This window comes from Pyxicephalus adspersus, chromosome Z (assembly GCF_032062135.1).
Source record: "Pyxicephalus adspersus chromosome Z, UCB_Pads_2.0, whole genome shotgun sequence".
Classification (NCBI taxonomy): Eukaryota; Metazoa; Chordata; class Amphibia; order Anura; family Pyxicephalidae; genus Pyxicephalus; species Pyxicephalus adspersus.
The window spans coordinates 26,890,185-26,915,869 of NC_092871.1; the positions used below are offsets into that span (position 1 = coordinate 26,890,185).

Below are 25,685 nucleotides of genomic sequence, written 5' to 3' on the forward strand. Positions count from 1 at the left end.
TATAAAAAAAAAGGTAACATTGGAATGATTGGGTTTGTTTTGTGCCATTTTTTTTTTTATTCGCTACTCTGGGTTTGGCCTTATGGCAATGATTTCATGTTAGGCTACAGACTTATATACACGAGTTGCACTGTACTTGGTGATAACTAAAAAAAAAAAAAAATATGACACATATTGCAGCTTTGTAATTCCCATGGAATTGTATCCTAAAATATCACAGCCAGTACAGAAAACACCTTTAAGTCTTGTCCATAAATCCAGTAACCTTGTCACTTTCTGTGGCCAGAACAGAAGGTGTTATCATTCTTCTATTAACTACTAATCTCCACATCCTCCATGTAATGGAGGCAAGTTTTCACATGCAGTCCCCATGTTACCCCCATGAGTTGAGAACAGCCACGAAGTCAAAAAAAAGGTGTTATTCACAGAATTATCAAGTTAAAAATTAAGAAAAAAAAAACCTAATGCAGCCACTTCATGCAAGGACTGGAAAGTTGCAGTTTATTACATTTAGGATTTTAGGTGTAAATAGACTAACTGGAAATTCATAATTTATTAGTATCTTACCAGGCTGAAACTTTCTTCCCAGGAAATGCTCATTTGCATGGCAGCTTGGACTTCTCTGCATAAAGAAAAATAAAATGGATATTGGTCTCAAACATTTATATTTCATACATAATGCACAAATCTCAGTTAGAACAAATGAGTTACAGTAATCTATGAGTATATGGTTAAAGGAAACTTGTACGTTGCTGGACCAGCCAGGTTCTTGCTAATGAAGCTCACAAAAAACTGGTACTTCTGAGTATGTGGGAACGTTTAATGCCCCTTCCTCTTTGCCCACATGACATTATTGGACTGTTCCTTGTGATTAAAGCCATCCTAGTGTCTTTCCTCTACTCAACCACTCCCATTCTCAAAGCTTTACAAAAAATGGTATTGTTCTGTAAGAACTAGGAGGGCCTTTAGAGGCAACACAGGAAGTGTGCAGAGGACAAAACATATTTTAATGGTGTATAAAACATAGCAAAAGGGAAGCTTGAAGCCAGGGTTTATAGTGAAATTTCAAAAGCTTACATATTACACTAGTAATAAACTGTATCTGCCCTTAGACTGGTTGAGACTTGCTATAAAAATCTTTTATAAATCACTGCAAATTGGCAGTGAAAACTAATAGGTAGTTTGCAGGAATCCACTGATCTGCCCTTTGTTTTATTAAATATATCTCTCTTTAGGAGCCACTCCGCCTTGTAATCTGTTCTTTAAAATATTTAGCCATCTATAAATTAATGTAAGGAAACCTAAGCATGCTTTTTATGAAATTACTAGTGGCCTGGCTCTCATTTTAATCTAATTGCTTCAATCATTAATGAGGCAAAGTTATGGATAAGGAGTTTTTTTACTCCTAATTTTTAATATGCATGTTTGTTCTGGATCAGTGATAATACCAGAGACAGATAATACCAGAGAAACTATCATTCCTAAAAGTGGATTTCCCCATTATGTCTATGGAAAGTATCAAATACGTAATTGTCAAAACAAACCTGGGGAGATAATCTGCAGGGTGGAAACCCAGACACAAACAGTTAATGCTTAGGCACATAAACTGTATATAAAAGGGTTCTACATATTCCGTACCACTGCACTGTACACTTATGGGAAATAACTATTTCCATGATGACACTAAAATACTTTCCTACAAACCATTCTGGTGTAGCACGTCCCAAAAGAGCACTAGGAAGCTTAAAGCAATATATATGAATCTTAAACAAACTACAGCACCAGTGTATTATAAACAATAAGAAGTGGTGTACAAAACAGCAAAAGTAAATCTTACAAATCACTAATAGCTGTAAGGTCACCTTAAGGTTATAAAAACCCACAGCTACTGGAAACTAACATGCAATCAATGCAGCAAACATGTAAGATAAGATGGTTCTGAGAATTAAAGGACATTTATATCCTAATAACAAACATCCTTTATTTATTCCTTTTGGTTTATTAAATACACCACTGAAAGTTTTATCTGTCTGATAAGTATGAAGAAATTTACACTCTACCTGACCGTAATCAGTAATGTTCACAAGCTGCTTCTGTGGACTTAAGAACAATTTCTTCCTATGTTAGGGAGAAAAGATAAGGTACAGGTGTTCTATAGTCCTGTCCCAGAGTGACAACACTGCCTCTACACAGATACAGTACAGTGTTGTCATCATAGAACAGGAAGTGTCAGAATCACCATGGGGGGGCGAATTACAGAAGGGGGAGAAGAGCGTGATGGAAATACACATACCGTTCACGGGCTGTTTCACGATTCATCAAATCTACACCTTCCTCCTAAAGAAAAAAAAAGACAAAATTGGGGATTAAGAAAACTGGAAGACAAAAGCAAAGGCACCCAGTAAACCTGGGAGGAATGATGAGATGGCATATAATTAAAAAAAAATATATATATATATACTTTACTTTTTAAAGCCATTTGTATTGGGAGGGGGAAGTCAGGGGTTTTGGGTTGATTTCTTTTGAATTCCAAGTCCCAATATACAGCACTACAAAATGCAAATATCTTCTAGAAACATGGCACAGTTTTATAGAGGGTACTGCTGCTACATTTTAAGTGTCACCAAGTTGTATTAAAGTTTTCAGCATATTACATATCAAAATGTGTCTGAACACTCTACACAGCAGACCTGGATTTCTGTTGCGTGAGTTGAGCCGTGCATGTGTGCTCACGTGCGTGGCTTGTCACAATTTACAATAACCATGAAGACTTATGCAGTATAATGTACAGCATACACTTTCCTATTTATGTTGTGCATGTCCACACGGAGATGTAGTCTTCAGTAGAAACAAGAAAGGAGAGGGTGGCCACAACCAGCATACAGAGGGGACAAGGAGAGATTCTGCAGCCACCCTCACACATGGAGTGTAAGAAAGTGATTTAGGAACATATTTATTAAGAAAGTAAAACTACAAAGAAAGTTAGAACAAGAACAAGCAAGTTTTATAGTCTTTACCTATTTTCACTGTTTGTATAGATATCTTCTAAGATGTTATTCGACATTTTATATGCTTACCATTTATTAGCAGAGCTGTGCTCATAGAAATGTGGAACAATAATGCACCATGACAGTGCTAGAGCACCAATTAGGAAGCAAAAAATGCATAGGACATGGATGTGTTAAATACATATAACGCATAATTTTATATACAGAACAAAGTAACAGGTTCACTTTAAAGTCAGGTTTACTTGTAAGGAAATTGGAATACAAGCTGATTTATAAATTGTCACCTAAAGCTATATTCAGTTGCCCAGCCTATTTAGGACTTAGAATAGTTAATCCCACAAAAATGTACTTCTAGTTTTTGTTACCCTTTTCAGCTGATAGAGTCGGCTGCTTGGGATTCGGATAGGAGACGATGGTGCCTGTAGAGAAAAAAGCAAACCACCAATTAATAAGACAGTTTCTAAACTATTACATAATGATAAAACACAGCAAATTATGTGGTAGCTTCAGCCTCCGCTCAGACATCTGACACACACATGCCAAGCCTAAAGACCTCATATGAACAGAACATTTCACTCTCAACCTAATGTTATGGCAGATGGTTTCAACCAACACACATCAAGCTTCCTGTCTACACTACAATCAGGAGGTCTGGAAGGTTGGCAATTTGGAAATATTTAATTCACCATATGGTAAATGTATGTAAATGATGCAATATTTCTGACAAGATATTGGAATCTGTGAAGAATAAGCAAAACGTCAGGCTAACATATGTTGACGATTGTTTTTTTTTTTAGATCTTAGCTGCTTTCTTACTGTAGATACTAAAATAAATACAATGCACTTATAGTGGAAATTAATCCAAAACACAAAGTAGGCAGAGTTTGTTGGCTTTTTATTCACAGTTCCAGGTGGCTTTTTGTTTTTTTGGCATTCATCAAACAGTGTAGAACCCCATTTTATTCTTGGCACTGCAGAGAATAGACTATATATCTCCTGCAAATGCAGTTACATCTTCAGTGGACAGCCAATAGATGCAGAGGACCGGAGTGGACTTGGAAGACTCAATGGTGGAGACAGAATCCTGGACTGGTCATCGCTGCAAAGTGCCAAAGTGTGTGCAATAATCAACAAGTATGGCCAAAGCGCACCACCTATCAATGACTTTAGTTCAGCTTTATGAACTGGGCATATTAAATATTGGCAAGGACGTGGCAGAACCCTTGAAATAAAGGCTGGTCTAAAAACACACATACACACAATCTAAAAATGCTTTTACATACATGTGGTGATGGTAAGAAACCATGTTGGGTTCCACTGTAGTTTGTGCCCCATTTAGGATATCCCCCTTACATTTCAATCTGAGATATGTTACAATGTTTGACGTTCATGACTAATTACTATAATACTAAATCAGTCGTATTATCCTTACCAGACTTTGACGATTCACCACAGTGGTGCTGTTTCTACGAGCTCTGGACCCATAAGGCTGAAACACCTGACAATGATCACTGTAAAACATGAGACATTTACAATAAGATCTACCTTGCAGTAAAACACTACATCTGCCTTTACTAATTTGTAAAGCTTCAGGCACCAGGGCTGTCATTGTCATCCTTGCGTCTGAGTCAGTGGAACAAGCATGCAGCTATTAAAGCCGTGACTCCCTAGGTATATATTTATTCTAGGGCTTGAACTCACCAAGCAGGATAAACATGACAGTCCCAGAGCCTGGATTGTGCACAACAAGCCAGAACACACAGGTCTATCATGACAGCTTTTTTTAGGAAGGAACTTTTGCTCATATCAGATATTGATTCAATAAAACAAAATATTAATAATCCAGCATTTTGAAGAATCAGTGAAACATTGCAAACTGTAACAGTTCCTCCCCAAAACTTAAACCGCAGGATGCCTATGGCTACCATAGGGGGGTCTGCACCGTGCTTCTCTCCGATGTACTTTTATTCCAAAGTGCTATAAAACTATATATGTAGTCAAAACCTTCTTTTTTCAGATTTAGAAAGTGATGTGGGAATAGGACCTCTGTTGGGTTTTTGTAAACTGTTGTGTTCCTCTTTAAAGATATACTCTAATTGTCCCAATCACCAATATCTCCAGCAACGTAAGGGTTTATCCAAAATTTATTTGCCAACAGAACAAAGAAGGGAAATCTTGTACTCGTGACAACTAGAAGGGGACTTTCCTCACAAATATCCTCTCACTTCCCGATGTGCACAGGGTTCTCATCATTTTGACCTGGCCATTCAAGATAGTTGAAGATCTGGAAGGAGGAACCTGGAAGAGGACTGGGTGAAGATGGTGGCACAACAAAGCTAGAAAAAGTGTGTTTATTTAAAAATTTCAATCCGGTATTTACGTTTACTTTGCAGAAGAGATATAGCCAGGGGTGTAGTCGCCCATCATTATCATATGCACATGATTGTTATGTAAATGTGCCCGCTCAACTACATCTGCTGGATATAGCCGGTCCCTTCTGCAATATAGGACATGCCTGCTAACTTTTTAGTTTTACTTTAAACAAAATAAAATTTTCCCTCCTCCCAAGTTTGGGCCATTTAGCTTTCCCTTAAGTGGGTAAAGATGGCATCAGACCGGAAACAAAGGTACAACAACCTACAAGGCTGCAGAAGCAAGGTGCCAACCTTTCCTCATTTATACCCTTTAAACAAAGTGTTTTATTTCTGTGCCCATTCTGACGGGTAGTAAGGTCCCATCATCTAAATCTGCACAAAGTTATAATAATAAGAATATCAAACACTTCCCTACTCAATACTCTAAAACAGACACTTCCCTTGCCAGTGTTCCCCTTTAACATACAAGCACTACCACATTTTGACAAGTGTGTAGAAGAACTACAATGAAGTGTTTTGAGTGGTACAATGCAATAAACAACAAAAAAAAGTGGCTTGCTGGGCTTCAATTGGTTGTAATTGCCATATACAAAGCCACCTGAAAAGTTTGCAGGCTCTCTGGTTGAACCCTCATTCTGCACAAATAAATAAATCAAGTGATCGCCATTCCCTGAGATGCAAAGCAGCTTCCCCATAGGAAATAATGCGAAGTTCTCCGTGCATGCATTAATGCGAGGGGCCTGATCTGACAGATCCCCAAAAGTAAAGGACAGCATGAATAAAAACTTTAGGGTGGGTTTTATTAAATAACTACCCAAAATATAGCACTAGAAATGTACACCCCTTCGTAATTTGTTGACACTATATAAATCTTGTTTAATAATACTAAGAACTTTATAATCACAATAGATGGTAAGGAGTGCATTACATGAACACAGATCAGCACAAAGAAAATAATATTTATAAAGTGATCAGCACTATGGGTGTGTGTATGGCGCTGCTATCCAACATAAATTTAGGAATCACACTGACCTGGGGGTGGACCCCCCCCCCATATGTGACCTCCTTGTTGTATTTATGGATAATTGTAAAATCCAGTGTGTTAAACCTATGACATGGGTATAGAGAAGGATCTGACCCTCCAATATGCACCATGGCAGGTAGGTGTCCCTGGATAAAGTTTGCACCAAGTAATGAGCACAGCAGCCAGGATGGAAACTCCAATCCCCATGTAAACCAGTGCTATGCAGACCCCCCCACACATGGGGCCCCAGCACTGCACAGGGGCCCCTGCCTGCACCCCTCTCACCTGAGCCCATTGATATGGGGGGCGCTATTGGACCTCCTCAGGGTGCCATCGGTAGGGATCTCCACGTCCAGCTCCATTTTCTCCTGAGCCATGATGGCAGCGATGCAATCCCCGGTTTAGGCCTCGGTAGTAGTGCCCCGAGCTTACAGCTCCATCATACACCCGGGAAGCCGGTCGGTGCTGTGTCGCAGTGCTTTGCTTTATCAGAGGCCGAGGAAGCCCCGGGACAACTCAGGCCCAGACCAAGCCGTACAGCCCTCTGTATGCCGTTACCGAGCAACGCGCATGCGCACCACCCCCGTCCTCTGATGTAAGCACGGAGCACGGCCTGAGAACCCAGACACCTCCAGACCGGCACCGGCAGCTTCACCGTCATTTATATTATCAGTCAATTGAAATTACCGACACTATAATCGCTCAGATACACCCACTGCTAAAACCAAGCACGTCTGTTATATACAAACAATGCATTATGCTTTATGAAAGCCTGGGAGCTCTCATTTTACTGTATATCACCTGTTCTTTAAATTAGGATTCAAGATTTTTGCAAAAGAACAACAAAAAAAGTTTTGCAGCTATTTTTAGCCTAAAAAAACAAACAAAAATTAGTTTTACCCCTGCAGCACTTGTTACCCGCCACTAGATGTCATCAGTCTGTTGGCCAGTATTCAAATCACTTTATCTGAGCCCAGTTATCCTGGATTAATATTATTTTTACACAGTATTCATATAACGCCTACATATTACACAGCACTGTACAAAGTCAATATTCATGTCACTAGCTGTCCCTCAAAGGGGCTCACAATCTAATGTCCATACCATAGTCATATGTCATTAACACTCCAAGGTCAATTTTGTGGGAAAGCAATTAATCTAACTTCATGTTTTTGAATTGTGGCAGGAAACCCGAGTACCCCGAGGAAACCCACACACACACACAGGGAGAATCTGCAAACTCCATGCAGATAGTGTCCTGGCTGAGATTTTAATCCAGGACCTAGTGTTGCAAAGAGTGCTAACCACTGAGCCACCGTGCTACATTACCCCACACCCCCTTATAACTGTAAATGGGCCAAAAAAATAGAATCCTAATACTGATACACCCATCTTTTTTCTGCATTCTTCATCTATCACTCTCATTTAAGCAGGACGAGCTAATTGGCTTCTTGTGTGGCTTCTTCCTCTCCAGATCTACAAGAAACTGGTACTAGGTCAAATCTAGGCAGTAAAGACTGAGATTCTTGCATCACATATCCAAGGAGGCTGTGGTTTGCTTCTTCCGTCTTCTGAAGAAAGAAGATGGCCACGCTTGTTGTTCCATCTAGCATCAGAAAGAAGAGGGAAGCAAAGTTTGAAAAGGAATTAAAGGATTTTCACCGGTAAACTAATTTTTTTTTGAGAAAACTAAACTTTACAGGTGATGTCCTTTCTGCAATAAAATAAATCTATTTGCCTGATCCTACTTTGTCCAGTCCTTACTAAAACATGCCACTAACCCTCTCTCGTTTACACCTTTTGAAAGTAAATGTGACAAAGACCCTTTGGGTAAAGGTGTTATCTCACTTATTTATTGTTCTTTGCTTTCAGCAGAGGTGAAAATCCAACCGCTCTGTGTCTAGATGGGAGGAAGATATTAGCAGATCGTTAGAAACGGCCCAATGGGAACAGTCCTGGGACACTGCAGGTCACGGCGTGGTTCACACGGGCTTTTATGAGACTAATTACAAATTACTCATGAGATGGTACCAGGTATCGACTAGGTTGGTGAAATCTAATCAATCTAATTTGTGCTTCCGACAAGGTGGCGGAACCCTATATCATGTCTAGTGGACTTGTCCACGCATTAAAAGGTTCTGGATGGGTGTTTAACAACTTGTGTATACACTGTTGGGTAGAAGTATGAGAAAAGACCCGTTTGAAGCATTGTTACTTCTTCGGCCTAATAACTGCACAAAACACCAATTCAAGCTCCTTTGTTGCTAAACAAACTTTGACGAAGGCCTGGTCCTCGAATAACCCCAATGTAAAACAGGTTTGTTAACGAGATACTGTATGCTAAATTGAATGATTCCTTTGATTTATTCCAAACTGTATGGAAGCCTTGGATCGATAATTATTTACCAGATTTCAATAGGGATCTACTTTCTCTGTAAAGTGTTAATGTGTCCGAAAAGCCCCAACCGACAACTGTGTCTATTTTTGGTCTTGTGTCCCCCTCCTGTCCATACACCCATCTTTTCTCCTTTCTTCTCCTCTTTCTCCATTCTTTTTGACCTTCTCTTTTCTTTAATTGACATGTATCAATTGGTTTTGGATTTTTGCACTGATGTACACGTGATACATGTATTTTTTTTTTAAGCTCTTGACTCCAGACGGGAGTTGCAATTGCAATAGTCATTATTAGCCAAACTGTATTATTGGTCTCTTTGTTCATTTCCCCCTTCTTCTTTATGTTTTTGTTCCCTTGTTATGTATTCTTGTTATATAAAAAAATATTCCTCTATTAAAAAACTATTGAAAACAAAATCTATTTGCCTGATCCTAATTTCTTATTTACACTCACCAGTGCTTGACCCCTTGTGGATGCCATCAGCCTGATCTGGTCCTCCACCAAGGGTCAGATCTTTGGCCATCTTGATTCAGGATAACATAACTCACCAGCATGTGTGCAGGAGTTCATTCAGTCCCTGGGATTCTGGCTATCCTGGCATCCTAAACTGAACTGCACTTAGCCTGAGCATTGTACATGCATTGTAAAAGATTGCAAACAGACAGGTAAGCATGTTTGTTATTTGTTTATTTGCAGAAGGGACAATACTTAACCATTCAATGATAAAAATACTGCCTGTCTGATAATTTCTATTGCAATTCTATAGTTCTATTTTAAACAGAAGTAAGGCCAGGGACATTTTGCACTTAGGGAATGAATTATGCTGGCACCTCTGGACTGAAGGAAGTACAAAAGTTGTCATCAGATTAGGAAATATTGCATACATCAAACCCCAACTTTTCAGTCTGAAACCACCCCTGGACAGGGTTTTCTTCTCTTTCTGTGTCATTGTTTGTACTTGTCAGGAACTGTGGCAATGACATATTATTCCAGAAGATCCTCCAATTTATGCAGAGACACTAAAAGGTTTTAGGAGAAAAGCTGAAGAGTGAGTGGATACTGTACTGGATAACGTCAAGATATTACCTGCTGCATCCAAGAAGCAAGCTATCCAAGAACCTTCAATAGTTAACAAATGCACCACCATTTTGGAACGTAGGGGTGCCAAGGGAGGCTTGCCTGAGGATTTGTAAGACTGAGTACATAAACATAGCAGGTTAAACTAAGAGAGCTGTGGTATGATGGTCACAGAAGTAAAGAAATGAAAGGGGACTTTTGGACTTATCACCAAACTTTTTACATAAAAGGTTAGACGTGGCCTTAGCAATAAAAACTGAATGGGAGCGCAGAGCCTCCTGGGATACATAAGTAACACATTCCCAATCTTGGGCATACGCAGAAGGGGCATTTTTCCACATTGAGGAGAAAGAAATGTCAATCTCACGCATACACAGGGAGTTCAGCAGTCTTTTTTTCCCTTTACAGCAGGCTACATCACCTAATTGCATGCCTGCGCAGTGTGAGATCAGGTGACATAGCCAGAATAAGGAAGAAGGTGGATAAAGATGTCGTTGTCTGGCACTTTCTTTCTGGCCAGGATAAAAGTAGATACCAGGATGGCACGGGACACGATCGAGGACTTCTCCAGCAGGATCGAGGGATCATACATAATTTGCCAGTCAGACTAAAGGGCAGGAAGTGCCAACCTTATAAAGTTCTTCCAAACGCATATTGGTTGTGTCCTTGAGACAAGATCCTCACCAATGGATAAAGGACTAAAAAGAGTTTGGGGGAGACTGTAAATAACTTATGTGGATGCTTCTAATTTCCATAGAAATTGTTGGAAGAGTAAGTGCACAGGGAAAACCTTTGTGGCCTTAGATGTTTTTAATAACCCATGGCTGGAAACAGCACTTGCAGAAGCAACAAGTTGATCCTCCAGTTTCCGAGTGCTGTGCAGTTCCTCAATAGGAGGTAAAACTGTCTCCTCCTTCAATATGGGAGTAAAAAAAGTCAACTGTGAATCTTCAAGGACAAGTGCAGTATCAGATATCTGATAGTTTCAAATAAAGCCACAAATCAGATATGGAATATAGAAGTATACTTGTGACCCGTACAATCAGAGTAATCAAATAACTGTGCAGGACTGTGGTAAAGATCTAATCAAAAAAGGAAGATTATGCAGCCTTAGCAGACTCAGAGTACAGAATAGACTCAAAAAGCAGCAACATAACTCCAGGCTGTAGATGTTGGCAAAATTAGTAGCCACATTGCAAGCAGCCCCGGGCTAATAGAAAGTGTGCAGAGGAGCACTCTTTACTTCTTGAAACTCACCAATAACTTAAATTAGGATCCAAGCCCCTAACTATCCACAAAACTCAGACAGCTAGTGGTAGATGAAGACTGGATGGCTGGGGGTGACTAAGTAACTAAGAGGGCAGCAGGAAAGGTTGGCAGAATAATATTCCAGATGACTTCTCATGGAGCCAACAGGCTGGTATCCTAGCTTTAAATAGCATTTATAAGAAAGACTGCAGCTTATCCTGTATAGACAATATTAAGGTTTTCCAAAAAAAAAAAAAAAAAAAAGGTTGTAAAATTTTTTACATGTACCGCAACTTAATTGGTGTAAAATAAACAGGTTCCCCCGTGTTCTTATTTAACAAAAATTAAGAAGCCATATGTGAAAACCCCATGACTCACCTTTCACACCAATAACTTGTAGACTAAAGCTGCGTACACACTTGCACGATCCTTTCCAACGACAAGGGATTGCACGATGCATGAACAGTGCTGTACATACAGCACCTTTCTTGCTCTATGGAGAGGAGAGGGGGAGAGCGACGGAGGGGCACCCTGCTGCGCTCTCTCCCCCTTCCCTTGCATTAGAATCGGTCGTCGTCCGTGGATCCGCCAGGACGGTCGTTCGGACGATGGACGACACCGACTGTACACACGGCAGATTTTCGCCCGATACCAATTATCGGGCGAGAAAAATCTGACGTGTGTACGGGGCTTTACTTTTTTGTAGACCATCAGTATCAGTCTCCAACATAATAAATTATGCCTATAGAGTCTGGGATAGTTTTTTTTTTCTTTAGAGCTTGGCACAGTCTGTCCAACAAATGCTAATCTTTATTTCTGTAGAACGGCGGACTTCAGATTGAAATGGCATATAACCCTTCCCATATTAATGGGCAGCAACCATTGATGATGTCTTTTCTCCTTGGTATTGTATTAACACACACCTGAATGCTCCAGACCAGCAAACTGCTGCTTTATAGAGGTGTTCACACTTGATGATCTGGTAATCAAGTCTACTGGCTACTACTTCCCCCCATCTAATTTCTATGGAAGTGGTAAGGATCTACTTTTTCACACACGGCTTCTCTATATTGACTTTGGTAAATATTTCACAACACGCTGTAATAGGTCTCCTGTTTTGTAATCTACCTAGTTTTACATTTACTTTGTTTTAGGACCTTCTAAGAACAGGGAAAAAATAATGTCTCAAGATGCATAAGCTTAGAATTAAAAAAAAGGTGAGCTTTTTTTCTCTCCTGAGTGCAGAAGGAAAAAGGGGACACAAGATGGAGCCCAAGAAATCCAAATGACCAGTGCAGGATTCCAGGCTGCAGAAGTCAGCCTGCATGCTGCCCTGGAGTTAGTGGTGGCAGCCAGTACAATGTGGATTCCCCTATGTCTAGAATCAGAGATGCTGTAACCCATGTGACAGATAGGCAACTTGCCAGACATTGTTCAAGTTGAGCAAGGTCTGGATACAGCAACAAGGATGAGGGCTTTCAACAATGAGAAAAGATCAGCTTTCTGAGGAATGTAGAATCTTGACATGAAAGGGATGGAAAGTATATTTGTGTGGTGTATTAGGCATTTTTCACTTTTTAGCTAACCAGAGATTGGTTTTAGGAAATATGAAAAAATATACCTTGGATTCAGATACAATCTACTTTACATTATAGCTCTACATATTTGAAGAGGTCATATTTTTCTCAAAATAAAACAGCTCGTTTTGCCACCTAGTGGTGATTTCTAGATTTGTATTTTTCTATAGGTCCCCAAATAAAATAATGACACCTAGTGGCCAATCAGTAGAAGCGCACAGCAGGAGGATGCAGCCAGAGGACAACACATTTGCAAGATGTGGATACATTTACATTTATTTCCAGAAAAAAAAAACAAAAAAAAAACAAAAAAAAAAACACCACATTACAAATATAGACATTTGTGAAAATTTTATCTATACAAAATAGATAGCTAGCCCAGTTAAAGCTCTTTTTTAACATAAAGTATCATTGGTGATAGTGTCAAAATAAAAACATATCAATATGACACGTTAGCTGCAAGTTTAAATATATAATTATGGACTGAAAAATAATGATCTGAAATTCAAACATTAACACCCCCCAATTTCCTTTTTGCATTACCGATTAGGACACTAGTTATCCAACATGTAATGTAATACAAAACATTTAGGGATGCACAATAAATATGACAGCAATCAACAGAGTGCCTGCACGTCTGTTTCTCTCCAAGGCTGCTCTTAAGGCGCCCAGGTATACATATCCTAATTACAATCATGCATAAAAAACCCACACACAAGTGCATAGCACTCAACTTCATCATATAGAAAGCACTTCTGACCAAGGCAAACTATATACAGGTACGGCCCTGTTCTGACACTCCACATTTACCGATATTTCCTATCTTACACATTTACATTAACTAGTTTGCTTTTCCCCCCTTCCATTCACAATCAATTATTGCTAAAATGATCCTTTCTGCTGGTCAGTTTATGGTAAAACTTGTGTTCCCTTTAAATGTAGATCAAATTCTACCATTGTATTTTACACCTGGATGTCCGGCAGGATAAATCCCTGGGGTATAGGATCAAATGGATTATGCCACTGCAGGATTACAGAAAAGAAAATGTATAGATTAATTCTCTACCTTTTGGGTGGTTAACATACCTACAGCACAACAGTCTTTCTAGGACACACAGGCTAGCAGGATGAACTACATATGCCGAAGGAAGCCAGGATTGTACACACTGAGGAAAATGGAATTTTTGAGAATTGACCTCTAACATAATCCAATGGAAAAAAAAAAATAGGAATATTTACTCTTCTTGTACAGGCTACTATGTGCCCTAAGCTACACAACTGTGCTGCTGGACATCCAGCTTTCAAAATATATCAAATGCTCATCCTCAAATTTTGGTATGCTTCTCAGTTTCCAAAAGAGCAGTTGAAACTCTGGTGGAGGTATTTAAACCACTTCAATAACTGTTTAAAAGGCATTTTTGATTAATTTCCATGCCAACTTTTAACATTTTCTTACCCAAAACTTGGAAAATGGGAAGATTGCTGGTTGTAACAGTAAACTGAAATAGAACATTTTACCACACAAGGGAATATTTAGTTAATTTTACCTAACCAGGTTCAAGGCACCCAATTTAAAAAAAAAATAAAAATAAAAAAATGGTGGTAGGTTGCTTTGATCTATTACATAGATTGAAAATTGGCTGCAATGAACCCAGAAACACTAGGACCATGGGGATGGCATGTTATCACAGTTTCAAAAAAGGGAGGATGTACAGACAAAATAAAAAAAAAAAAAACAAACTACAGTTTTCCCCCAGAATTCTGAGATTATATTGTGCAAGGTAAAAAGAACATGCGGGAACATTGGAGGACATAACCTGACAGCACCATTTTAAATTGTCAACTTCAAGTGAATGTGAAATCTTGTTTGTTCAGGCAAAAACAAAAACTCAGAAAATATGAGTAAAAAGCCACCATTGATAAACTCCTGGTTAGCAATTTTACTTCAGTTAATATCTGGCCAAAACCAGTCAAGGTATATGGCAAGATTAGCCCATGATCACATACTTTATATACATTATTTTAAATAAATAAAAACTAAATAGTAAAAAATAATTCACAAACACTTGATGCAGGCAATATGTACACATACTGTACATACTCTTCTGTACATAAAATATACAGCCCCCACTATTTTCCATAAGTCCACAAAGGGGGCATTTATTATTTACATAATAATTAGAAAAAATTTATATACATGAAACTGGGCTCAGAGAGCAGAGATAACGTTTCTCCTTGACTCCCTGATGCAGTCTCCAATAACCTGGGCCAGGACCTTCATTTCGGAGAAAGATCATCTAATGATATGAATGAAGAACTTGAGTTTGAACAAGCCACTGGCAAATCAGCCACACGACATTCTTTAGCTGTTGATTCGGAGTCGGTGGAGTCAAAGCTGCTATCACTGCTGCTGCTGCTATCGAGGTCTGATGACAGGCTGAAAACAGAGGAGACGTGTTAGTAAGTAGGTTAAAAGTTTTAGGTACAAGTTTCTTTTAAAGAGACAGCGGGGGGGGAACAAAAAAAACAAAAAAAAAAAAAAAACACTATTTTCTGTTTTTTTCTAGCTATATGAATCTGCCTTGTCAGTGAAGCAGAAGGACTCAAAGCCAGATGTGGCAAGAAATTGTAATATTCACCTCCATGTGCACCTCACTACCATAACAGCCCATTATTAAATTATGGTACAACTGCTGAGTTAATAACTCCTTAAAAAATAGATACCCAGAATGTGATCTTACCAACTGTAATCAGAGAGAGGGGTCACATCTGGGGACAGCATGCTTGAAGTTCCTTGAAACAGCCTCTTCGGTTGGGATTCTCCTTCCATTTCAACTAAAAACACAAATATACAGAAGGTTAGTATCTGGTGAACATCAGCATAAGACTTCTGTTTGATGCACCTTTTCCCTCCGAAACAATGTAGGAGTAACATACTACCACTCAGTCTGTACTTTACAACTGGAGGCCCAAATGACTCCATATGGTTCTTTAGCATGATCTAGATACACTGATGCTCCACTTAATGGGGCACCATAGAAATATCAGTCATGCTCTCATATTGTACAACTCACACAAGCAAATAAAATTTTATATTTGAACTTACCTTTTCTCTTTATGGAACCAAATGCAGTTGGGCGAATGTAGTTAATTGGACTCTGACTCCTCCTCCTAATAAGAAAATACATTTGGTCAATATCTTGCTGCCAAGAGCTACCTGACTTGGTCAAAAAAGTAATCATTATGATATATTAGGTAGGCTCTATTGCCCCCTGCTTTAAATGTTCTTAGTCATAATGTAGAAGTTAGACATGAGGGCTGAGCTGACATTTATGGACCAGGAGTTCTAGACAAGACATTACAGCAAGTCTTCAGAAAAGACCTAGTTATGTTGTCCGGCAAGGGTACACAAGCCACAAATGTGGCCTAAAATTACAAATTTTAGCAGGCAAAATAGCCAGTGTACATTCATTTATTTTAACAAGACGGCTGTAATTTATACCTAATTTAGATAAAGAGAAAACTATCAATACAAACATCTCCATAAATATTAAATTTTTAAAAAGCCAGTACAGCAATGGGCAAGCTCTGTATGTAGTGTTACCATAAAAATAAAGTAGAGATATTACTCAAACCAGAGTGTTCTCTATTCTTTAGGCAACATCATTTTCATCCCTTAACAACAAAGACACATAAAACAAACAAGAGTATCATATTTATAAAATACTTACGGAGAAAAGCGTCTTATGGGACTGGGTATAGGGCTTGGAGGCAGGCCATTACTGCTCAGACACATTTGTAAGGAAGGTGAGAAACGTTGCTGTGGGTGACAAAGGAACAATAATGTCTACTTAGTAGGAGATATTATCAAAAGGCTATTCATGTCATTACAGTTTCAGGACCGATTTGTGCAAAAAAATAAGGATGCTTTCAGGCATGTAGGAGTATTATACTACCACTCAGCCTGTTCTTCAAAGCTGGAGGCCCTGAAAACTCCTTTTGTCTATATTGCATGTTTAATGTACATGTACCCTATAGGAAAAAAGCACATGATTCTTATTAAACATGCGGTTGCAGGATTTTGTCCACAACAGGACCTGGGAAAGCCTGACATATGCACATGGCTATGTACAGCAGATGCAGACAGATTTTGCAAGAACTAGAGCATTTATTTTTAAAAGGGTCCAATAAGAATTTCATCAAGACAGATTGTTACTGCATAGAGATGGTATTGTACACAATCCCTACATTTAAATGTACAGGTTCATAAAAACCAAAATAACCCAGTAACTGCATTAGACCCCATAATGCTAATATTTATTAATTAATAATATTTACATTTTCCTGCACAGACCAAAATCAATAATACAAGATATATTACCTTTCCTATTCCTCTTGTAGGTGAAGGGGCTGGTGACACCGGAGTAAAGTCAATTCGTTTTGGGGATGAAGATTTATCCATTTTGTCGGAATCATCACTCTGTAAAAGAAAAAGGTGGAGAAACTGAGTGTTTAGGCTCCCAAGAACAAAGGAGAAACCTGAGCAAGCATCAAATGATACATTGTGGCAGATCCCCACAGGTCATTACTTAGTAGCAGTTGTCAAAATTCTACTAAGATTTGGATAAACTGAAAAAATATTTTTAAGAGTAGAAGAATCAATCTACATGCAACCAACCACTATTAGTAGTATTTTGTATGATAGCATTTAATTTTAGCATTAAAGTACAGGTATGCTTTGGTTATAGTTTTCTTATATATAATTGGGGGCACTCCCAAGTTGGAGTGCCCAATTATGAGCATCTCAAATTTGTAAATAGGGCAAATTAATATACTGCCACATTTGTGGGGTGCCCTAGCTGGCTAGTGTCAAATAGTACGACTGGTCTGTTCCATACTTCCCCAATAGGAATATACATTTACATATTCTCTAAAATGCATTTTACCTCCCTGTAGTCAATGACACCTTTCCATTCCTAAACATAATGTGCCAGGTATTTTAGACTGAAAAAGCCATGCCTTACAGGTAGGGAAGGGCTCCTAAGGTAGTCAGCGGTCAGGCCTTAGTACTATGAAAGTAGTGATAGTTTTAAACACCTACCACACTTAGCAGCCATACTTATAAAGCTGTGAATGTGACAATCACTGGATAACATCAGATTTTTATATATTAAAGCACTGAATTTAACTAACATGGTATATTTGTTTATATCACAACACACATTATACTTACAAGGCTGAAGCTTTCCTCCCAGGAAACGCTCATTTGAATAGCTGTTTGTACTTCCCTAAACAGTAAAAAAAAAAAAAAAAGTTAGTGGAACGGTATTACCATTCTATAATCATTAAAAACATTAAACATATTAAGCAAAGAAAAATGGAAACTCCTTTCCAGCTATAGAAGATAGAAACACCACAAATTTTAGAAGCTAAACATACCATACAAGGTCACTTATAGTAAGTACAATTTTTTCTTACAAAAAAATGCCACTGCATATTTAGAAATACTTCTGATCTTTAGCACTCACTAAACACAAGCAGTGTTTTCAACCCTAACTATTTTATTTTCCAGCAAAATGTATGCCTTTGTTATAGAGATGATGTATAAATCAGAAATGTTTTGGAGTTTAAATTTAGGTGTAATCAGCACAGGAAGAAAACTGCATCACTATACAGAACAATGAGTGCCATCATTCTGGGATATAAACTGTTACTAGCAGTGATGAATACAGATCATTACAATTTTGTTCTTCGGTTAAGTAACATTTCACCACCAGAGATGGGGGAATCAGAAAGAATTAGGCTTACCGTTCATGTGCAGTCTCCCGATTTATTAGATGTATTCCTTCCTCCTATGAGAGAAAATAAAAAAAGGTTTTAGCATGCCAGTCAAAGCATAACTGGGCAAGCACGAAAATCTTTTGATTGCTGTTACTTTGTTAGCAAGCAACTGGTCTATGATATTTAAATTGGCAGATGTCACCACCCGCCCAGCATCCATGGTCACAACTTTCCTTATTTTGGCAATGCCATTTTAATTTTTGGCATATGAAAAGGGTCATACAGTGTGCAATACAAAAAACAAATTGCTCATCTTCAGATTATGCCTAACTGACTTTCTTCACACTGTGAGCACCTGATAGCTTTTGAAAGTACAGAACCACAAATATGCAAAATTATCTTTTCAAGTGTTAAGCAAAATCTCAGAAGCAAAAGTTTCAACTATTCGGGGGAATCATGAAAAACAATACATATTAGGAACAAACAACCTTGTGAGAAAAACTGCACCTGTGCACAGACTATGGATATTTCCCAACAAGCAGCAAGAGCTTAAAAACAACCCCCAACATAATTGTTTTTTTTTTCTCTCTAAGGGATTGTGATTTAAATCACCATGTACATAATATAGTTCTTTATAGTAAACAATGACCTCATGTGTGAGCACACCAACACTGTATTTATTAATGTATAAAGTATTCTTACCCTCCGCAGCTGATATAATCTGCTGCTAGGCATTCGAATAGGGGAAGAAGCTGGTGGTACCTGGGAAAAAAAAAAAAAAAAAATGTTAGTTGCAAGAAAAAGCAAAACATACAAATCCTGGCACCAAATCCAAACCTTTTTTTTTCTTCAATTTTTAGATAAGTGGGAATTGCTGAGTAGTTTAGTTGGTTGGGCTGGGACCAAACAACAAAAATGCTGGGCACCATCAGCCCACAACAGGACTATGCTATACGGGCAGAACAGTAATATTTCTGTACTTGAAGTATCTTACTGGAATAATGCATTAGACCATGCACCTGCATGGTATGGATGTACTGCATATGTAGGTTAATTTTGACATAAGCGTTACAATATATATTTGCAATCTTACCAAGTTCTGGCGGTTTACAACAGTGGCGCTATTTCTGCGTTCCCTCAGAGTGTAGGGGTGGAATACTGGTGAGTGATCACTGCAGACAAAAAGACAAACAGTAGTTAATAAATAATGTCAAGTAAAATATAAAATTTTATAGGCTAGCTATCCCAATGAATTTGGTTTCTACACTGCCAGATTGATGAACAAGGTATAGAGAACAACAGCTGTGCTTTCCCATGAAGCAGAGTGCCACTTAATCATCCTCTCCATAGAGCATAAGAGCACTTTGCTCACCTGTCACAAAAAATTGTTTATTACAACAGAAATCTGATTTCTATATAATACCTAAGGTTACATTCAGACAGTCTGTACAGGTGTGAAAAAAAAAAAAAACACAGAGAACCAGTTGTCAACCAACCCTGTGTTTTTTAATATGCCACTGCAATTTATTCCATGGATGGATATAACCAATAATAGGCTCACAGGTGCCAGGTGGTTAGCAATAGGTTCCTGTGAGGAGTAAATGCCAAACCTAGTAACACGTCAGTGACTGATGTGACTGCTACGCCAAAACTTTTGTGCAGTAAAAAAAAAAAAGCAACAAAACTTTTTTTTTGGCTAAATAAGACTTTGCATGCCTATTACCTCAAACCAAAAACCACCTACCTCCCTGTGATTGTTTGTTAAACAAGTTTAGTCATCTGTGATACTTTTGATGCAAATTGTAACAGACACTGCTCAGTGTCTACTAACTTGGGAGGAGATTAATGCATTTCAATGCCACCTATTTCTCCAAAACAGACCACAAGCAGTTTAGTTATGCTGATGACTTGTTTACATATGTATTGTCCAAATGTGGTCACCATCTGATGAATCCTCCTAACACTATCATTCCCAACTGTAAATTCACATTAAAGGAAGTGGCCCCTGGCAAGGTCTTTGAATTACAAATTTCAACATATCCTAACACACACACGATATTCTCTGGGATTTGTAGTGCTACAAGAGGCTGGCTATAGTAAATGACGACATAACACTGCCGCTTTATTATGAAGTCCCATCAGTCTACATCACATCCTTGTCCCAAACATTACTGATCATGCCAAACTTTTAATAGAGTAAGAATGCATTCCTGTTTACACAAAGTGAATGCATATTGCAAAGAAAGCCAGGTCTGATAATCCTAAATATAAATAGTATTTATATAGCACCAACCTATTACACAGCACTGTACATTAAACGGGATGTAAATGACAGATACACAGGAGGAGGTGGGGGTAGTAACACACAATAGGAGGAGATGTGTTGCATTTTCTGTATTGTAATGAATGGGGTCAGCATCACAACAGCCAGCCATGCAGGTGATTACACATTGCAATATAACACAGCAATGCATTTTCCTATAGCAAGTCCTACGTGACTAGTTTGCACAACCTATATTATTTCTATAAAGATATAAAAGTTGGGATCAAGGGCAACTTCCTTACAGATTATTCAGATAATTTTTAAATGCAATGAATGAAAAGGTAGTTAAAATCCCCCAAAAAGTCATCTATAAAAGTTCCAAAGAACATCCTGGTCATCAATATACATAAAGCAAACTACAACAGGCCAAGATCTGGAAGGACTACAAATACCAGCATGCAGCACACAAAGTCCATGCTGGGAGCTGCAGGTTGTGCACAGCTGGGAAGCCACAGGTTGCTGCAAGCAGAATAACATGCACTTTTCTGAGGATCTGTACAATAAACAATCCCAGCACTGCACAGGGGTAACTCTGCATGTGCACCCCTCTCACCTGAGCCCATTGATATGGGGGGCGCTACTGGATCTCCTCAGGGTGCCATCGGTAGGGAGCTGCACGTCCAGGTCCATTTTCTCCTGAGCCATGATGGCAGCGATGCTCTCCGGTTTCTCCTCGGTACAGGGGTCGGTAGAAGTGTCCCGAGCTCACAAGTCCATACAGCCCGGGGGGACGGTCGGTGCTGTGTTGCAGTCCTTCGCCCTATGAGAAGCTCCAGAACAGCTCAGGCCCAAGCCAAGCAGTACAGCCCTGTGTATGCCGAGTCTGAGCACAGCGCATGCGCACAAATTCCTTCCTGACCGAGCACGGCCTGAGCGTCTTAAGAACCAACCTGCGGATACCGTTTGATATCCTATAATGTTTTTTGCACTCACAGCCGCAATTATAACTCCTTAGACACGCCCATTTTTTTTAAACCAAGCCCCGTCGAGTTTTGATATCTCCGCCTCCATTTCCAAAAAACAGATTGGCGGGGCTTCCCTGGTTAGGGCAATAAGTGGTAATGTGTAGTTACTCACAACAACCAATCAGATTAGTGCAGTAATCCTCTGCAACCAATCAGATTAGTGCAGTAATCCTCTGCAACCAATCAGATTTAAATGTACAGTAAATAAGTTGCTAAGTGCAGCACCCCGAAGAAACTACCGGTAATCAGGTTTAAGTTACTAGAAAAGTGCAGTAGGGTTGCCAGGTTTCCAAAAAAATAAAAACAATACAGGCCTTAATCTTTATTTCCTAATAAAAATATTGGCAAAAAGTTTGTCAAAAAGTTTTTGTAACCCTAAAGTGTGGTAACACAGTATTATCAAATAACGTTAAAATGAAATGTTGAATTGTATGTCCAGGCACAAACTACATTTTATATTTAAGCCTTAGATATATTAAAGGAAGAAGCCTCCTCCAAAGCTTCATTTATCTTAACACGGGGAACCCTTGCAATATCTTTCGGGTTTATAGGGTACCCCTACTAATTTATTTATATTAAATTTCCATAGCTCACAGGGTATTAGTTTGGTGACAATTGGGAAGAATTTCATCCCAATGTACAGCGCTGCGTAATATGTTGGCGCTATCTAAATCCTGTTTATTAATATTAATAATAATACTCCATAAAGATAGTCAAAAAGATCACTGGTGTCACCTAATCTGACCTAAGAGGCACAAACCGCCTATTACTCAAGGAACCCCTATCAACTTGGAATCCTGTTTGAGAATCACTAATCTACCAGTTTTGTGTCACTGGGTGTCCCCCATGGGAAATGAGCCTCTCTTTTGCAGCTGGTGATTGCTGTCGCCAAAAAAAGCAAGTATCCAAAGTAAACCAAAGTTTTAGAGATGTCCCCTAAACAAGTGGTGAGGAGAAATCTAATGGGGACAATTGTTTCTGTGACAACTGTTTAAAGTGATTAGGTCAGCACAAAGTCACTTGTATGCACAGGAGCAAAGATTGAATTTTCTGCCTGCCAGCCATGTTTACATATAGCTTCTTTTGTACAGAGTTGAGATAATCACTATACATTTACTGAAGCATTTTAAATTGATATGCCATTTTTAGTTGGCATGTCTTACAGTGCTTTGGGTGTCATTGCTGCTTTGCTGGCCCCCATTTTTTTAGTTTTTAGAGACAACCAACAGCAAAAAAAAAGCTTTAACACTGATTTTAATGGAACAGTATGCACATGAACACAGCATGCATGTGTTTTCATAGAATGCACTGATGTAAAAAATTCCAACATGCCAAAAAAAGTGTAAACACGCAAAGCTTATATTAAGTAAACCCCTATATTATAAACATCAGATGATTTGATTGTCACTGGAAACAATCTTTTGTGATCATTTCCAGTGACAGATCAGCAGCACCCTACTGTGCTCTCCTTCATAGGACTTCACAGTGGTCATTCCTGGTTGGGAAAGGTTAATGAACAATGTCAGGGTACCACTGTACATGTGCTAGATTGCCTGAAACAATCACAATTGTTCATCTCAAGCGAGAATCATCTGACGTGTGCATAGCCTGTTCTATAGAATGCAGTGCTATTTTTTTTATTTTTATTTTTTTTTTTTTTACAATACTGTGTTACTGTAATATAATACAATACAATTACTGTTACTGTAACATAATAGTTCAGAATGATACCATTTTTGGATGATATGATCATGGATGTGCTACAAATGAATCTGCAGTGAAATATTACTTGTTTTTTCCCATCTGCACTTTGTCTAATGCTGGCAGCAGATGTAAGAGCGCAAAGTCTGAACACCAAACTTTTTTTTTTATTTTACAGATGCCCATACAAATGAACTGTAATTAAACACTTTACATATAGTTGCATCTTCTCAAAGGGGAACAATTGCAGTCTGCCAAGAAAGGGCAGCTGCACACCTTTACCTCCCTATAAGGGCAATTGATTTGTTTACTCTCATGTCTATACATATGTAAGTTTTCAGTCACTTTTATTCTCAAGACAACTAAATGGGTGGATGCTTTAGATCATGTTTAGTGCAAACAATACTGCTTGTAGACTGCATTTAACAAACATTCCTGACTTGTTTTGGGTTGTTTTTAATGTGTGAGGAAATAGCATGTGTCTGCCATTATGCAGCAGCATGCAACTTAAGCAGTTGAAAAAAATGGTGGTTTGAAAAACAAAACAAAACACAATTTTCTTTCAACTACTCAACCAGTCTCAGAATACTAAAACAATTGCTGAATAATGTATTCATTAAAAAAATTAGCTTTGATAATAGAAACTAACTTAAAACATAAATGCCATTCAGAAGTTTGATAAAAAGTCATAAGCTTTTCCATTAGATCAGGATTACAATAATGACATATCCCAGTGGCCTTTGCTCCTGGAGGGGACACTCCAGCCAGACAGGTCTTTAAGTTATAGGCAAGACTAAAAGTAATACCCTAATTTAAAAATGGTAAACAAATGGCAAGATGTAAAGCGACAGATTAATTTTACAACGCTTTAACACACATATAATGATCTTTATATTAGGCCAAAATTTTTTATCAATAAGGACCTCAGGATATAAATCCTTATTGAAAAAAGTGACAGTGGCCAAAATTTTTTATCACATGACACAATTAAGAGATAAATGAATTAATATAAACTGGACTCATTTCATGCCAAAATATTTTTTCCTTTTAACTGCATCCCTTCAATATATCTTGGATGAGGACACCCCTATACAGGATGTCGGGAAAGAAAGAGTTTCCAAGGTCCCATTGTGCAAACTCCAACTGGTACAGCCAAGACTTGCATAGGACAATACATCATGTTACTAACAGAGAGCAATGGTGGTCCAGCAAGATCTCAAAGAGAGAACATCAGTATTCAGGTCATTTTCAGAATTAATTGTCAAAAAGAAAAAAAGTAATTTAGCTGCAAACCAGTTAGGGCATATTCAGACCTGCTACTAAAAACCATAGCACTTGACTGCCCTGAATGCCTACTCTGGACAAATAGGCGTCAAGGATTGTTTTTAGGCAAAAAACTGCTCTACTATGTTCCCTAACATCAAGTTTTTCCCCATTTGGCACCACTATCTTGTCTCTTCTTCCACAGTAAGAAAGTGAGAAGGTAATGCTGAGTTATCAATATTAGCCAGAACCTCTGAACGACAGAGCTGCGCTCTCTCTTTCTTCACATCCATTGGGATCGTTTGTCGTCTGTGGATGCGCCAGGACATAGTTCAGACAATGGACAACGAGCACTGTACACATGTAAGATTATGGTCCAATAGTGGCCCTGAGCCGATTATCGGAAGAGAACAATTGCACGCGTGTACGTAGTTTAAGTCACACTTGTCCTTATAAAATGTGTGGTGGTCTGCAGGTTGGGTTTCTATGGATGGCATGGAGGATTTAGCATACAATGAGGCAGAGAGGAACACTTGAAAGGGGAATTGCTGGGGGCAGAGGCACTATATAGGGAAAACTTTTAATAGGTAAAAAACACATTCTAAACGGGGCACTGGAAGTAAACAAATACACACAATGGGGGGGACTTGAATACTGCAAAGGGAAGGAATGGAATACATGAAGCAGAGGAATGCTGGAGAGAAACAACAAAATGGGATGTGGAGAAAAAGAAAAAACACAAAACAGGGATTCAGGAACCAGGAGGGAGAGGAATGCTGTATAGGGGAAGGTTGAGAGTGTATACACATTGTGAATGGGGATTCCAACTGACATAAGGACAGTACAGAAAGGGAGACTGAAACGGATATTTAGACACTGTCTAGTCCTATACTGGCACATCCTTGCTAGGATCTTCTTACATCTCTCACTTCCAAAAATGCATCCAAT

At 38.7% G+C, this 25,685-nt stretch overlaps 2 protein-coding genes and 2 non-coding genes across 6 annotated transcripts in view; all 4 read right to left on the minus strand.

Annotated features, from left to right (window-relative positions):
* PABIR2 (PABIR family member 2) overlaps positions 1 to 6,986 on the minus strand; it is a 15,783-nt gene extending 8,797 nt beyond the window's left edge. Inside the window, exons 1-5 of one of the 3 annotated variants that reach the window (XM_072431616.1) lie at positions 6,693 to 6,985; positions 4,441 to 4,519; positions 3,374 to 3,427; positions 2,294 to 2,337; positions 568 to 622 (exon numbers count right to left, since the gene is read on the minus strand). In XM_072431616.1, the coding sequence (XP_072287717.1) occupies positions 568 to 622; positions 2,294 to 2,337; positions 3,374 to 3,427; positions 4,441 to 4,519; positions 6,693 to 6,784 (324 nt within the window). In that variant the 5' untranslated portion in view covers positions 6,785 to 6,985. Of the gene's footprint in view, positions 1 to 567; positions 623 to 2,293; positions 2,338 to 3,373; positions 3,428 to 4,440; positions 4,520 to 6,692 lie in introns of all 3 variants that reach the window. The other 2 variants (XM_072431615.1, XM_072431617.1) reach the window with 2 other exon arrangements.
* Positions 6,987 to 13,005: 6,019 nt separating this feature from the next.
* LOC140344474 (PABIR family member 2-like) lies at positions 13,006 to 21,833 on the minus strand. Its single transcript, XM_072431618.1, has 10 exons — positions 21,362 to 21,833; positions 19,579 to 19,657; positions 19,188 to 19,247; positions 18,513 to 18,556; positions 17,938 to 17,992; positions 17,086 to 17,184; positions 16,436 to 16,524; positions 15,811 to 15,875; positions 15,446 to 15,539; positions 13,006 to 15,141 (listed from the first exon to the last, which is right to left on the minus strand). Exons 1-10 carry the CDS (start codon positions 21,451 to 21,453, stop codon positions 14,982 to 14,984), a joined length of 837 nt encoding a protein of 278 aa, XP_072287719.1. The 5' UTR covers positions 21,454 to 21,833; the 3' UTR covers positions 13,006 to 14,981.
* LOC140344657 (small nucleolar RNA U109) lies at positions 15,623 to 15,760 on the minus strand. The gene has a single exon (XR_011923629.1). It is a non-coding gene; the product is annotated as a small nucleolar RNA U109 (small nucleolar RNA).
* LOC140344656 (small nucleolar RNA U109) lies at positions 16,639 to 16,775 on the minus strand. The gene has a single exon (XR_011923628.1). It is a non-coding gene; the product is annotated as a small nucleolar RNA U109 (small nucleolar RNA).
* Positions 21,834 to 25,685: the final 3,852 nt, after the last annotated feature.